Source organism: Peromyscus eremicus, chromosome 1 (assembly GCF_949786415.1).
Source record: "Peromyscus eremicus chromosome 1, PerEre_H2_v1, whole genome shotgun sequence".
Lineage (NCBI taxonomy): Eukaryota > Metazoa > Chordata > Mammalia > Rodentia > Cricetidae > Peromyscus > Peromyscus eremicus.
This window is the reverse complement of record NC_081416.1, coordinates 151,467,643-151,484,062: the sequence shown is the minus strand read 5'-3', so window position 1 is coordinate 151,484,062 and position 16,420 is coordinate 151,467,643. Positions and strand designations below refer to the sequence as shown.

Below are 16,420 nucleotides of genomic sequence, written 5' to 3'. Positions count from 1 at the left end.
CATAAAATGAGTTTTACCCTAACAAGCTGGGTGTGGTGACACACACCTGCAATCCTAGTGCTTGGGAGGTAGAGGTGGGAAGTCCAGGAAAAGCCAGAGATATCTATCTATCTCTCTCTCTCTCTCTCTCTCTCTCTCTCTCTCTCTCTCTCTCTCTCTCTCTCTCTCTCTCTCTCTTTCTCTCTCTCTCTCTCTCTCTCTCTCTCTCTCTCTCTCTCTCTCTCTCTCTCACACACACACACACACACACACACACACACACAGAGTTCTAGTTTGCTTTTTGCTAACTTAAAAACTCTATGACCAAAAGCAAGCCAGGGAAAGAAAGGATATATTTTGCTTACACTTCCAGGTCACAGTTCATCATAGCAAAGGCAAGGCAGGAACTCCAGCAAGAGCTTGAAGCAGGAACCATGGAGCAATGCTGTTTCCTAGCCTGCTCTCTACTCATGCTCTGCTAGCATTTTTGCACAGCATGGGCCCATCAGCCTACGGATGATGCTGCCCACAGTGGGCTGGGCCCTCTCATAGAAAACATCAGCCCAGACAGTCTTTCACGGAGAAGGCCACAGGACAGTTCTTCAGCGGAGGCTCCGTCTTCCTAGGTAACTAAAGATTGTGTCAGGTTGATAACTAAAGCAAACCAAGACACACACCATTCTGTAGTCTCCGACTTCATGTGACATCATTCAGCCCATACTTCAACACTCAAAATTTGATGATGTTGTGTTCTTTGGTCTTTGTCTTTTGATTTTTTTGTTTGTTTGTTTTCTGGGTTTTTTCGTTTGTTTGATTTGGTTTTTCAAGACAGGGTTTCTCTGTGTAACAGCTCTAGCTGTCCTAGAACTCGCTTTGTAGACCAGGCTGGCCTTGAACATAGAGATCCACCTGGCTCTGCCTCCCGAGGGCTGGGATTAAAAGCGTGTGCCACCACCGACCAGTTGTATTTTATTTATTTATTTTTCTTCTAAAGCAGATCGAAGGGAATCACCCACTCTGTATCAGAGTTAGAGAAAAATCTATTCTCCATGGTATTTCCCACCTCTTCTACGCAGACATTGTGGAATCCTGTAGAGCTGTGTGTGGCCCAGGAAAATGGGACCTCAGGTCTTCACCCCACCACAGCTGCCTGTCCTGCTACCTCCCCCTCCCCCATTGTCTGCCATACTCAGAGAGGGACAGGGCCGCAGTCCTGGGCCCCCAGTCTGCAGCAGTGGCATCCCCAAGGGATCCACGTCCCTCCCACGGTGATGGGGTGATCTTCCTAGAGGCATTTGAAATACAGCAACCGATGATCCCGCTCCCCCAGCTCCCACCCCAATGGGGACCTAGGACCTCTTGCAGCAGACATCCTTCCAGGGGAGGGTGAGGGAACTGGAAAATCACATTCTCATCCTTCTGCCTCTCCTGCAACAGCCAGCACAGCGCAGAAATTAATTCTGTCACAAGCAGGCTCCACATTGCTGCATCAGCTCTGAAATGTTCGTTTTTAATTTATTTATAGCTTGTCTCATTCCTCAAAGGAGTCCAGGCATCTCTAAAAATAAAGACAATAAAACAGAAAAATATACATATTTTAAAAATCATGACCATGGGAAACATGCATTAGAATAAAATACCAATTATCACACACTTTCTGCCTGCCAAGTGTCCCCCAGAGGTGTACGGCATCACTTTCTAAAGTGGCCCCTCCTGCGGGAGGTTTCCAGCCTGCCTCATTCTGGGTGGCTTGTTACTCCAGCTGGAACTGTGTTTTGCGGTAATGGTGCAGGGGCTGGCACCATCTTGCTGATATCCTCTTGATCCATGCCCAGGAAATGGAGTACAGGGTCAGAAGGTAGGGACCTCTCTGCTGCTCCAGCTCCGTGGAGCTAGATTGCTTGCTTTGCAAGCTGTATCAACCCCCAGTCCAAATCCCAGCCTACATTGGTGCTGTGAGGAGAGCCCAGCATGACAGGGAGGGCTCTTGGACTGGGGCAGGGGCTGGGAGGCGCTTCTGCCGCTGAGGTCTCCACATTAGTCTTTTATCTTGATGGACGGGAGAGGGTTTAGAGCTACATGGCTGGTGATGGGCAAGGGTGCAGGACCGGCAGGTGTGTGTTTCCCCCTTTGCCCATTTCTCCCCAGCCAGTGATGGCTATGCCATACCCTATCCCAGACCCTCATACTGTGGAGGTAACCAGTAACGTTTCTACCACCAGAAAAGAAAAACCATAAAGCAGGGTGGCAGTGTTGTGTGGGTGCATCTGGAGAGCAGCCCTGCCGTTGTTGGGAAGGGCAGTTGAAACACGGCCATAGTTAGTGTCGGTATCATTAAAGACCTTTGAGTCTCACAGAAAGGTTAGCGCTGCCCAGACGCTTCAGCTGTAATAGGGCATGGCCTTCTCTTCTTTCAGATTAGAAACTCCCTGGAGATGTCTTTCCTACCTACTTGATAACTCCCAGGAACTCATTTTCCTTCTCATCACACCAGGGCCTTCCTGGGAGAACAGGACTTGTCTTTCTTCTGAGGGGAGCCTTTAAGGGCAAGGACCATGAAAGCCCTTCCACCCGGATGGGATTCTCTGCAGCAGTGGCCACACCTCCAGGGCATCTCTGCAGGAACTAGCTGCTGCAGGGTTCTTGCTGTAAGGGGATGGCCAGGCAGCTTCTGGACATCAGAGTTTTGAAGACTTTGCTATTTAGCAGACAGGACCATATATAATGGCTAAGCCTTTGTCTACAGCCCTGCCTCCTGGTCTTTGGGCTTTAGTCTGGGTGATTGCAGAACCAGCCTTTTTCCTACTGAGCCTGCCTGAGAGAATGGGAGAAGAGTGGATGAGGTTGCACTTTAAATTTATTTAGTTAGTTAATGTGTGTGTGCGTGCACGCGCGTATGTACACACACATGCCATGACATACATGTGGAAGCAAGCGGACAAACTGGGAATCTGTTCTCGCTTTTTACACCGTGGGCTTCAGGGATGGAACTCAGGCTCTCAGGGTCGGTGGTAAGTGCCATTACCCACTAATCTCACCAGCCCCCGAGGCTGTACTTCTAACAAATGAGGAAGGCGCCGCTACTCCAGATATCAGCTACCTAACCTGAGCATGGAATCCAAGCCTTAAATCTAAGGAAGATGCCGATTTATGCTCTCAGTCTCCAGCGCCTTAGTCCGAAGGAGTTTGAAATCCCTCCTAAGAGCCTTAGCAGACTAGGCAGCTTCTGCACTACACAGGGACGTGTGGGGGCTCGAGGCAGAGGAAGAAGCAGCCTTTGGGGCCTCCTAAGACACGAGCTGCTTACCGCTCAGCCCTGCAGCCATGAGCCAATCTTACCATGGGACTTCCTTCCCTGCTCCTTCACAGCACAGAAGCAGGGGCCGGGAGAAGGGGGACAAGAAGCCCTGGGGAAGCTGGGAAGGAACTGCCAGTGCCCTCTCTGGAGATGCAGCCAGCAAGCTGGGCCTCGGCTCAGATGCGCCAGCCCGGCCACCCCGGCCGCCTTGTCCTCAGCTCCTTCCTCCCCTAACCTCACCCTGTGCTTCCTTCACAGTCTTCATGAACACGGCCATCCCCATTGCCGCCGTCCTCATCGTAAGTGGCCCTTCTCTTCTGCACTGGGCTGGGGAGGGACAGGTGGAAAGCCATCCAGGTCCCATCCTTTAGCACAAGGATCTCTCCAGAGTTGTGTCCAGGGGTGAGGGTGAAGGTAGATGGACCCTTCCCTACTCCACACAGACAGGGTCTGCCTTGGGTCCTGGGGTATACGAGACATAACACTTAGAGGAATGAGGCTCTCTTTCAGAAATAGCTCATAGGGCCGGCCGGGTACGTGGCTCCGTTGGTAGAGTGCTTGTCTAGTATACACGACGCCCTGAGCTCCAGGCCAGCCACCACATAAACCGGGCATGGTGGCATGCATATTCTGTACTCCCAGCACTTGGGAGATAGAGGCAGGAGTATCAGTTCAGAGTCACTCTTGGCTACACAGTAAGTTCAAGGCCAGCCTGGGCTACACAAGACCCTGTCCCCAAAAGAGGGAGGAGGAGGACAAGGAAGAAGAGGAAGGGGTGGTATGGTTTATTGAACTTTAAAATGGATACGTGTTCCTTACAAACACATAAAAATGGAACACATCTACTGTGGAAATGGCAGGAAAGTCGGGAAGAAGAGTAAAAACTGAGGTAAACCCCCACGCCCTGCTCGGCGTCTTCAGGGTGTTTCTTTCTCATCCTTTTTAAGCCGACAACGATATGTCACTTCTACAGAAATAGGACCGGGTTGCGTACACAGTTGTATAACCTGCTTTTTTAGATTTAGGAACACACCATGCACAGCTCCCGTATCATGGACTGTGCACCTTTGACCTAAGATGTGCTAAGGCTGAGCTGTGGCAGCAGGTCACACGCCCTGCAGCAAGGCCCCCGGCCCCTGGAGCCGCACACCACTCCCACCCAGCCTCCCCTGGCGTCTGACTCTGGACTGAGGTTCTTTTAAAAGATACCGTTATTTCCCCTGAGGCCAGCATCCCTGAACGGCTCAGAGCGCACAGGCTGTCAGGCCTGCTTGGGAATTCATTTTCAGTGTGATTTATTGAGCCCATTCCTGGCCTGTGCCCTGGGAACTGTGCTACAGAGCCAGTCAGGTAGCTGGGGGCAGACGCAGGAGGTGATGGCTTTGTACCAACTGTTTTTGTGTTTTCACTGGACTGAGGACTCGGGAAACTAGCACCCAGAATTCCAAGTGGAACAGGAGCAGATCCAACGCCAGGGCTCCTCCCTGCTTCCCCCTGACACAGAGGGGTGGACCGGGGGAGCAGCCCCACGCCTAGCGTGAGTCCTGAATTTGCTGGGGACATTTTCATGAGGCGAGTGAGGAAGATTAACTGAAAGTTTCCTCACAATCCCTGTCAGCTCTCCAGCTTCCTTTCCAGGGCCTTGGGGTTTCGGTGTGGGAGGGACCCACACCCCGAGTCACCCTCTCCTCCCTATGCCTTTATCCACAGACCTTCGTGGGCCACGTCAGCTTCTTCAAAGAGTCGGACTTCTCGCCCTCAGTGGCCTTTGCCTCCCTCTCTCTCTTCCACATCCTGGTCACACCACTGTTCCTGCTGTCTAGCGTGGTTCGGTCCACTGTCAAAGCCCTAGTGAGGTAGGAGAAGGATCCAGGCAAGGACATTCCCAGGGCTGTCCGTCACAGGACACACCTCCCTGTGATCTGGGCCCCTTTTGAGCAGCTGTTATGGGAAAAGACTCTATGATGCTTATATAGCAATTAGTGTGGCATCTGGTATACAGTACGTGCTCCCCAGACACTAGCTGTCGTGAATAACTGGTCTTAATCCCAACTAATCTTAACAGTAGCCAACCTTAACTGGAATGGTTTAACTAGTAAAACGCAACACCAACCATCCTGCAGCCTTATCATCCAACTGACCATCTTTAACATTAAACTTACCCAAACTAAACAAAGGTACCTCCAATCCAGACTACTACAGGTCACCTTTTTTAAAGAAGTCTTAGGGACTGTGCAGTGTTATTAGCTCGATGGTAGTGTGCTTCCTAGTATAGGCAAAGCCTGGTTTCAATCCCCGTCACTGGCATGTGTGTGTGTGTGTGTGTGTGTGTGTGTGTGTGTGTGTGTAAGTGTGTGTAAGTGTGTGTAAAAGCTTGGATGTGGTGGTGCACACCTGTAACCCCAGAACCTGGGAAGTAGAGGCAGGAGCACCAGGAATTCAAAGCTGTCCTTAGTAATACTCATAAGTGTGCGGTTAACCTGGGCTGTTTAAGAACCTGCCTCAAAACAAAAAAAAATAATAATAATAATAACGGGGTAGTGGATGGAGAGGTGTCGAGATGACTCAGTGGTGAAGGTGCTTGCTGTCAAACCTGGTGACCTGAGTTCAATCCCCAGGACCCACATGCTAGGAGAGACCCACTCCTTAAAGTTGTCTGTAGTCCACATACCTCCCCAATCCTACCACACATCATAAATGAGTAAATGTGTTGGTTTAAACTCCTGGTAACATTTGCTGCTCGGTCCTGTGGAGTTTCCCACTGCTCAGCCCCACCCCCACCCCCCCAGCAGCACAGCCGTTGTGGAGCACACTTGGGACCAGACACTCACTAAGAGCTCTTTTCTCAGATCACACTTCCTCCTCTTCCCTCCCCTGCTTCCTCTGCAGCGTGCAAAAACTGAGTGAGTTCCTGTCCAGTGCAGAGATCCGCGAGGAGCAGTGTGCCCCCCGAGAGCCTGCACCCCAAGGCCAAGCCGGCAAGTACCAAGCAGTGGTAAGTGCCCGGCCTCCCCCTGCTACTCCCAACAGTTTCATCCAAGTCCTGAAGCTTGTGCCCAACTGCACTGGGCCCTCACATGCCCCTAGAAGGGGTCCAGCCCAGGGGCCCTCAACTCCTAACCATCCACAGCCCCTCAAGGTTGTGAACCGCAAACGCCCAGCCCGGGAAGAGGTTCGCGACCTCTTGGGCCCACTGCAGAGGCTGACCCCCAGCATGGATGGGGATGCTGACAACTTCTGTGTCCAGGTGAGTCCTCAACCCTGAATTCACCACACACACACCCAGCCTCAGCACCATCTTCCAAAAGAAGCTTAACACCTCAAGACCAAGAACCTGGGTTCTGGGTCCTCTATCCAAAGGCCTCCCCCGCCCCCGCCTGCTGAGAGGAATCCTGAGGCCAAGGATGTTTCCACTCCACTTAGCAGGGGAACTCCCTCCTTACTCCTATTAGGGTTCCTCAGACAGGGATTAGTCCCCCACTGTCCTGCCCAGGAAAGCCCCCGGGGTTAGACCTTCCTGGGGGAGGGGAGACAAAGGTCACTCCACACTGAAAACTCTCTCGCCTTCTGTCCTCTTCTGCACCATGGGGGATGGACATGAAGATCATCGGAGGCTTCTTCACCTGGACCCCCGATGGAATCCCCACTCTGTCCAACATCACCATCCGTATCCCCCGAGGTATGGCTCAGCTCACTTCTTTAGATGTGCCCGCCCCCATGTCCCAAACAGAGAGGAAAAGCCAAATCAGAGTTTGCTAAATACCTGCCCTCTGCTGCCTAGCTGGGCATTCTGAGGTCTGAATGCTAGACAGAAGTGGCTTATGCCCTCCAGGTGTCCATCCATCGACAGAAACCGGCTACACCCAAGGTCGGAGTAAGACGGTGACACCTTGATGTTAAACCGTCTGTGGCCAGTGACATTTTAACTGGTGTCAGACTTGAGTAGTCTGGGAGTGTGTATGGAAACGGAGGTTCTGGACATGGGCGTGTTCCCATCAGCCTGATGGCAGAGGGTCAGAGTGGGAGCCAGGCTGGCACTTTGGAGGACTACAAGGAGCTGGGCTAGCAGGGAGCACTGCAGGGAAGAAGTGGAGGATATCGGAAGTGGAGGAAGGACCCGGGAAGTCAGAGAAGGAAAAACTCAGGGGGCAGAGGGTGTCTTGGGCATTCCGGGTGGAGGAGGCGGTGAGGGCCCCAGAGCCGAGTGCACCTGCCCATCGATTCTTCTGGGTGGTAGTTGGCCAGCTCCACCCGGCTCCTCTCCCATCTGCTGCCCCCCATTCCCACAGGCCAGCTGACCATGATTGTGGGGCAGGTGGGCTGCGGCAAGTCCTTGCTCCTCCTCGCCACCCTGGGGGAGATGCAGAAGGTGTCAGGGGCTGTCTTCTGGAACAGGTAACATTGGCTCCTCTCCCTGCAGCCATCCCGCTCTGTGGAGGATGCTGCATTCATCTGTGGAATGCCTCCACGTCGAGTGGGCACTTAGTAAATGCTATTGTTTCCCTCACATTGTCGTCATTCTTGTCCATTCAGCCCTGGCTGTGTGATTGCCAGATACTTTGCACAGTTCCGTGCATGAATGATTTCCCTGAGTCCTCAGAAACATCAGAGTACTATTACCAATTCTCGTTTTACAGATAAGACCTGTATTCGCCCTAATTCACACAACTAGCAAGAGGCAGAGCAGAGATTTGAACTCAGTTCTGCTCACTCTTAAATCTCATATTTCCTCTGTGCCAACTTTTGTTTCTGGTTTTTCATCAGCAAAGCAGACTGGGCCATTCTGGGTGCGTGTGGAGGGCCCAGAGTAACCCAGACAAACACTGGTTTCCAAAGATCACTATCTTAATTAAAGAGCCAGAACCTTAGACAGAGTCCTGCATGAATCTATTATTTATACCCACCTACTTCTAAAAGGCAGCGAAATTAGCTGCTGAGAGATGAATATCAAGTGGAATCTTTAATAGGCAGGAACGCTGAGATACGAAGAGCACGGGGGGGGGGGGGGTGCAGAACCTGAGCAGGAGACAGCTGCAGCCATCCGGCACAGCCTGGCCCTGTGCCTGCCATCACCAAGGGAGAGAGGCTGCAGCCTATTCAACAGGAGGGCCAGCTTGCCCTACAGGTCATTTTTTAAAGGAAATTACCCAAGGTGACAGGTTTTGATAAGCCTGAGCATGGAACTGACAGAAAGACTTTGGACATTGACTACAGGCTTCACACTGACTGCCTTTTTTTCCAAACCGTCCCTGAATGGTGTCCCCAGCAGTAACAAGTCTCCCTGCTTGGTGTTGCCGTGGGCTGGCAGGGGAGCCCTTTGGGTTCCCTGACCGTCCTGTAAGCCCTGTAGTCCCCACGGGGACTGGATCCTGTTTGGAGCAGAAGTGTTCCTGCCTCTGTTCTCCATCCCACTGCGGGTCCCTGGGCGGTCCCCTGGGAAGCGCGGGGACTGATGTGAGTTCACTGTGCTGGCTTTGACAACAGCAGCTCCTCACCGCTTTGGGTGAGGAGCCCTTGCCTGTTAGCCATGTGTCTGTGACAAGTGGACAGGAGCCTCGGTGAACCGTGAAGGAAGCCAGTGTTTGTTGGGTCCGTGCTGTGGACCAGGCCCTTAGCAAGCATGATCTCATCAAAGCCATTCAGTTCATATCAGCGGCAACTGAGGCTCAGGGAGTTTGGGTCCCTTTCTCTTAGTGTATATATCAGAGCATGACCACAGGCTTGGCCACTGCCTCAGGAAATTATTCTCTAAATTCCGTGTTGGAGGCCATATGGGCCCAGTTTCTCCCCAGGGTAAACCTTTTCTAGAAGGGATTGCAGAGTTCAAGCCTGGAGCTGCCCCTGGGGTTCCCTGGCCTGTGTCCCACACAGCACACAAGCTGAAATGCTCTGACCCTGGTTGCCACCTTCCTTTCTTCTCCTTCTCTCTATCCATTCCCCCTCCCCCAACACACACACACACATGCACACGCACACGCACACGCACGCACACACACACACACACATCATTACAGCCATCTCCCCTGATCACCAGGGATTCCACTGGCTCCGCCCCACCTCTCCTCCACCAGACTCCAGTGCGTCTCTCCCTTCAGAAACCCTGCCCCAGCCACAGGGACCTCCATGAGGCAAGGAGCCTCTCCAGGGTGGCCAGGGCTGGGTGCCTTTCACGTGCCACGCACTGACCAGGACCTTCAGTGTCTGTCGGTTCCCTCACCCTGAGAGGTAGATACTGTTCTCCCCATTCAACAGATAAGAAACTGAAGTGAAGCAAGTTGCCCAGTTCTTGTCAGGGCAGAAGTAGAATCTGCATCCAGGTGGGCACCCGAGCTTCCACTGTGCTCTGAAAGGATGTGAGAGCTGCGGGAAGAAGTACCATCTCATCTGATGACCCGAAAGTTAGCTGCCTCTTTACTGTCTCTCTGTTTCTCTCTGTCTCTGTCTCTGTCTCTCTGTCTCTGTCTCTCTCTGTCTCTGTCTCTGTCTCTCTCTCTCTCTCTCTCTCTCACACACACACACACACACACACACACACACACACACACGCACACACACGCACACACACGCCCTTCACAGAGCCACAGCCTGAATCCTCAGACTTTGCACTCATCAAAACCCAGCTTCCTCAGTGGATGTCCCGGCCCATCTGAGGGCTGGAGGAAGACTGAGGCGCCAAGATTCTTGTTCCTCCAGAATCCACCTTACTCTCCTCCATGGGCTAGCTCCCTCCCAGGCATAACAGGTTAACCTGTAGCCATCTCTAGGTGGTTCTGAGAACCCATTCCTGGCTCAGTTCCAGCTCTAGCTTCTCCACACCAGTACATCGGTCGATTCACCTGCGATGCCAGACCCTGTGCCCAGCAACAGGAATGCAGTGATAGTTCAGACGTGGCTTCTGCTTGCAAGGGAAGGCCAGAAAATCACTGTGCCACCAGAGCACCCAGACAAGGAACTCTGTGGTCCATGGGGGGAAGGCCCTTGAGGATGAGTGTGGGCTCATCTAATGGAAAAGGCAGGGGTGGAAGAGGGAGGTGTCCCAGGTGAGGTTGCTGCCCAGGCAAAGCCTTGCTGTGTTGAAGAGCATGGCTCTGGGTGCCTGGAGCACTGGGCGTGTGGGATGCTGCGATGAGAGACTGATGGAGTGAACCTGACGTAGATTAGATGTACCAGGCAGGAGAATAACACTGAGCTGAACGACTGTAGAAGTGCCTGCTGCTGATAAAGGATGATGGAGTACGGAGAGGGACCAGGGAGAAAGCCAGTTAGGAGCTCATTAAGATGGCTGCCAGGGGGAGTCTAAACTGACTCTGTAGGCTTCTGCTGTTTGTCCTGCAAAATCCTGGGTGCCCATGTCTCCATCTGAACACCTATATCAGGGCAGTGAGCTAAGAATGGGAGCTGTGTGTCGGATGCCTCTCGTTCCTGGGAGGAGATCCGAACTCGTGATACTGGACCTCAGGTCTTCAGAGCGGTGATGAATTGCCAAGTGAGCCAAGAGCAAAATAGCTTTTGACCTAGAGACCTCTCCTGATAGTGCGTGCCTACAGCCAGAGGCGAGGACCTTGTCAGGACACACTTCCTTACTGGGGCCAAACCGTGGTGATCAGGCAGCCAGAAAGAGTTCCAGGGGGCACAAGACAGGAAGCTGGGAGATTAGGGGGGGCAGTGTGGAGAACACTCTGGGGAGATGGCTGTTGGTACAACTGCTCATTTATTCCTGCAAGGACCAAATGAGCTAAGTATGGCTGAGCAGGCAGGAACAGATGCTCTGGGCCAAGCTGCTCCAGTTCAGATTTGATCTGTGTGTTTTGGAAAATTCCATAAGCGTTCTGTACCAGTTTCCCCTTTTAACCCATGGGGTTGATGAGCGGATTAACCTAGCATGTAGCAAGAGCCCTATAAATATTATGATAAACATTATTATTCAGCCATGGGCCTCCTTGCCAAGAACAAAATTTCCATACTGTACCCCAGCCTGTCTCCCAGGAGAGACCGTAGTGAGCTGCCTAGAGACAAGAACCACATTTTATTTTTCTCTCCAAATCCATAGTCACTTTAGTAAATGAATTCATTTACAAATGAATGAACCAGGGACAGCTTGGGACTGTATTAATGTGTCTCTTTCCCACAAGCCCTTGTCCAAGTTGCTCCCTAACGGAAACTCGAAGCTTCTTCACCCACTTTGGGAAGGAGCCAGCCAGTTCTGTAACCACACCTTGCACTCTGTGCAGTGATCTGTATGCTTGGTTCTGGGCCCCTTAGGGTTCCATGCTGTTCCCCCAGTGCCCAGTGTAGGATCCAGGGTGCTTCTCCCTGTAACTATAGAGGAAGGAAGTCTGGCCTTTGCCCTCAAGAAACTCCAGGTAGACAGAGCTATGTAGAAGGAGCCCCGGGATGGGCGCTGAGACTCCATCAGCCGAGGCACATCAAAGCTGGAGAGCTGTCCGGAGCAGACCTGGGTTCCGGGTCTCCGAGCCACATGACTCCCACATGTTCCCTTTCATGATTCATCAGCCTCTCCCTGGCTTCCTCACTCAATGAACTGTCAACCTGGGGATTTGCAAACTCCCGGTGTAATCTCTAAGAAGAAAACATGTTAATAAAAAAAGTCAATATTAGCAGATACACTCAGGTACAATTTGTTTCCCAGGTAGTGAAAAATAAGGCCATTAGTCCCTAGCATGACTTCTAATGTCCCCAAAAAGTCATCAGGAAGTAGGCCCTAGGAAAGCACAGGGTGAGGAGAAGGTTCCCACCCCATGAGGAAGTGCAAATCTGGTTACCCCTGCCACCTTCTCCCTACTGCCTGCCGAGGCACCCTCATGTGACCTCTCAGTGTGTCTGGCTGTGCCCAATAAGGGTCCTCCTAACTCTGGGCCTTTTCAGAACCTGCTTGTTGATTTGTGGTGCTTGGCTCAGTTACCTGATTCCCATCCTTAGTTGTACCCAAGTGTGCTGAGGAGAGACTGGGGACTCAGGCGCCCCTGGGTCTCCCGGAGGCGGCCAGTGGACAAGAAGCTTGGAAAGGCCAGGCCGGTTTGGGGACCAGGTGGCGTCTTTAGTTCTAACTGTGGCACTCCCTCGCTTTGTGACCTTGGGCGGGTGACATTGCCTTCCTGGGACTTAGTTTCCTCCTTTAAGGCAATGAGAAATACCCTGCCTTTTCTGTCTGAGAGATCTGGCCTTGGCACCAACTGCACAGGGAATCATGGGTGGGGTAATGCTTCAGGACAGTCACAGGCTTGCAGGAGGGAGGAACAGTGGACTGTGGAGGCTCTGAAGTCCTAACCTCAACCCACCTCAGTTTCTCCTCTCCCCTTCTCATTCCTTGCTGGGATCTTGAATGAATGTGGAGCTGTTAGTTACTCTGCATCACTAGTCAGAATACCAAAGAAAACAATTTAAGCGTGGTCAACAAATTGTTTGGGCTCATGGTTATAGCCCTTTGGATCTCTGTGAGCTTCAGGCCAGCCTAGTCTACACAGCAAGTTCGGGGTCAGCCAGGGCCATATAGTGAGTAAGACTCTGCCTTTAAAACAAACAAACAACATCCATAGCCTTTGGCTCAGGTGATTCCGGTGAGCCATACATTACGGCAGCTGAAGAAGGGTGACAGCTTCATGGCTGACAGGAAGCAGGGGGTGGTGAAGAAGGCAGGGATGAGGAAGCCACAGGCTCCCACCCTGGTGGCCTGCTTCCCCCAGGTAGGTCCTGCTTCCAGCTAGGTTCCTCCCAGCTTCTCCAACCTCCCCAACAGTACGACCAAGCGGGGACCAGTGTTCAGCACTTGAGCCTGCGGGGAACATTTTATGTCCAGAACACGATGCACATTGGGCGCTTGATTACCCTTCTGCCTGCAATTTCCACCCCCATCCCACCCCCACCCCCGTCCCACCCCCGCCCCACCCCCACCCCGGCCCCTCATGCCCCTCCCTCCATGGCTCTGTGCTGTGCTGATTAAACCCCCTCACACACCGGTCGTCTGCACCTTCTCACTCGGTGGTAAAGAAATAGGGACTTCTCTCAGTAAAGGGGCTTTGCATGTCACAGCCGAGGATTCAAACCCTAGGGCCGTCTTCTTCCCACCTCTTCATTCTGCCTGTCTCCTCGTGCTCCATCCCTCTCTAAGACCCGACCATCCCATCCTTCCGTATCTGTGACTTGATCCTTCCCACCCCTTGAGGTTCAGCTTACCTAGCTTCTGTGAAATGTTGCTCGTTTCTTCTCTTCCAAATGACTTAAAAATTACATTTTCTGCCACATCTGCTGATGTGAGCCTCTGATCCCATATGCTGAAGGGAGGAGAATGGAAAATTCAAGGCCCCTGAGTTCAAGTGTGGTCTGGGCATCTCAGCAAGACCTCGCCTCAAAATGAAAGTAGGAAGGGGGCTGTAGCTCAGTAGTAGACCACTTACCTTACATTGTAAGGCCCGGATTCAATCCCTAGTACCACCCAAAACCTACATTCTGTAATTCCAAAAAGAGATTCTTTAAGGGCTGGGCTTCATTAATGGCTCAGCAGTTCGGAGTGTTCTCTGCTCTGGCAGAGGACCTGAATTTAGTTCCCCAACACCCACATTGGGAGGCTTACAACTCTAGTTCCAGGGGATCCTGCACCCTCTTCTACACTTCCTAGGTACCCACACACATGTACACAGACACACAAACACACATAATTAAAAACAAAATGCTAAATGTGCCTTAAATTAGGAAAGATGCACAAGTATAAAGATAAAAACATCGTACTATCTCATCTCCCCGAGTCTCCTGTCCTTTTCATTTTGTACATTTGTGTATCTGATAAGTAAAATATCCCCGGCAGTGGGTAGCTCTGCCGGTGCAATAAATCAGATCAGGCTGAATTAAAGTCCAGGTTTTAATCCGAGCAAAGCATTCTCGGGTGGTCTCAGGAGGAGGGAAAACCTCGAGGAGAAACCACGAGGCTGCTCCCGAAGAGGGGGCCTTAAATAACCTCAGGGGGAGGAGCCTCTGCTTGGGGGGGCTTCCTCGGGGGCGGGGTCTGGAGAGAGAGAGGAGGGGCTTCCACCTAAGCAGTGTCGTCTTCCTCAAGATTCTCTAGTACTTTATCTGGTGTCCTGTAACTCTCTGACTTCTGTCTGTCTGTCTGTCTGTCTGTCTAATTCATCCTTCAGACTGTGAGCTTTGTGTCTTGATGCAGCCTAGCATTCAAAGCGCAGGCAAGGAGAAGCAGAGTGCCTCAGAGAGGACAGTAAAGAGCTTGCTGAGCAGTAGGAAGCTGGTGCTCTACCATCCCAGTACCCGGGAGGCCGACACGTGGGCCCCAGAGTTTGCTGGACAACCAGGCTAGCTGCCTCAGTGAGCTCCAGCTCATGGGTGTCTCTGTCTCCAAAACCAAGGTGGAGAGCGCCTGTGGAAGTCACTCTGTGTAGACCTCTGGCCTCTAACCACATGCACCAACTTGTGCACATGCCTGCATGAACAAGTACAAACAAAACACACACACACACATACACACACACACACACACACTCCAGCAGTCAGTGAGAGAACATGTTTGCCAAGTGTATCATTCTTTACTTTTTAGCTTAAAATATATACACAGAGCCTTAGTAAGGTTCCTGCTAGAAGCTTAGGGCTACATTAGAAAGAAGAAGTGAACCCATATTAGCACCCAGCTTCCCCTCTTTCTGACTCTGTCATATGGAGCCTGTTCTGTAACCCTGAGCCTCAGTATGCTCATCTGTATAATGGGGACAGGATGCAGTTGGAGGGTGAGACCAGAGTGTGAGTGTAAACTCCTTGGCACCGTGCATGGGAATGGCCACTAGCGAGAAACCTCCCTTCCTCTCTCTTCCCTAACGATCAATACGCCTGTTAACAAGCTCCATTTATTACAGATCTGTCATAGGCTAAGCACTGTGGGGGCTGGAAAAGATGCTCTTCCTGCCTTTAAATCCCACTGGGCACGCCAGGCTCGCCCAGGCGCTGATGGAGAGCAAGGCAGTCCATTAGGAGGGCTAATTGAGCAGCCGGGATCAAGATGAACCGAGTCAGGGCTAGAGGGTAGGCTGAGTCCTCGGGCACGCCATGGAGATGCAGACCGCATCCTTTGCTACTCTGGAGGAAATCTCCCAAGAGAAACTCATCTGGGCTGTGGCCACAGAGCAGGGATTTGTCAGCTCTGGTTTCTCTGTCCCATGTTAGTATCTGTCTGTGAATTGTCAATTGCAGCAATCTGGTGGTTAGAGACGTTAGGTTAGGCTGGGTTAGGAGATGGCCAGGGACCGCAAAACCCACAGGAAAGGGCAGGGACTGGTGATGACAGACGTGTCGTGGCCTCATTTGGTCCTGCCCCAGAGCAGGACAGGTGCCTGTCAGGCTTTTGTCATTGTCTGGCTGTGTGACTTTGAACAAGTTACTTAGCCTCTCAGAGCCTCGATATATCTGCAAAATGGAGTTGAGAAATCAAAGCAAACTCCATGTGGTGGGAAGACAGCTCAGAAGTTAAGAGACTTGGCTGTTCTTCCAGAGGACCTAGGTTCAGTTCCCAGCACCCACATGGAGGCTCACATCTGTCACAGTCCACATCTGTGTGTTCTGGGGGATACAACACCCTCTTCTGACCTCGGGTTAGCAGGGATGCACATGGTAAACAGATTTACACACAGGCTAAATACCCATATATAAAAATAAACAATAAATAAGTAACAGAATAAATCTAAAAGAAATTAAGTGGCCATTCTATTACAGTGCTTATCAGTACTTATAAAAAGCTCAATACACGATGGCTGTCTTCAGCATTATTAAAATAAGATAGCTGGGTGTGGTGGGACAGGCTACAGTACCTAGGTAGGTAGGCGGGAGCAGGGAGAGTTCAAGGTCATCTTCAGCTACAGAGCAAAATTGAAGTCAGTCAGAGCTGCTTGAGGCCCTGTCTAAAAGTACTACTGATGTAGTAATTGTGATCATAAACTCCTGCATGGATGCAGAGAAGGTGTTTTTCCCACATGTGTAGGTCACAAGTGCACATTTCACTGGTGGGAGCTGCTGCTGGAAGGTTGAGAGGTGTTGAGCTGGGACAGGAGAAAGATCACAGGAAAACTTGGCCCCAAGATTCAGACCCCTGTTTTCCAAAGGCGCCTCTTACTGTGAGAGGACTCG

At 51.7% G+C, this 16,420-nt stretch overlaps 1 protein-coding gene across 2 annotated transcripts in view; it reads left to right on the top strand.

Annotated features, from left to right (window-relative positions):
• Window positions 1-16,420, top strand: part of Abcc8 (ATP binding cassette subfamily C member 8) — a 72,128-nt gene that overhangs the window by 33,994 nt on the left and 21,714 nt on the right. For both annotated transcript variants that reach the window (XM_059274413.1, XM_059274405.1), the window contains exons 11-16: window positions 3,536-3,576; window positions 4,988-5,133; window positions 6,167-6,272; window positions 6,408-6,524; window positions 6,881-6,956; window positions 7,567-7,672. In XM_059274413.1, the coding sequence (XP_059130396.1) occupies window positions 3,536-3,576; window positions 4,988-5,133; window positions 6,167-6,272; window positions 6,408-6,524; window positions 6,881-6,956; window positions 7,567-7,672 (592 nt within the window). The remainder of the gene's footprint in view (window positions 1-3,535; window positions 3,577-4,987; window positions 5,134-6,166; window positions 6,273-6,407; window positions 6,525-6,880; window positions 6,957-7,566; window positions 7,673-16,420) is intronic.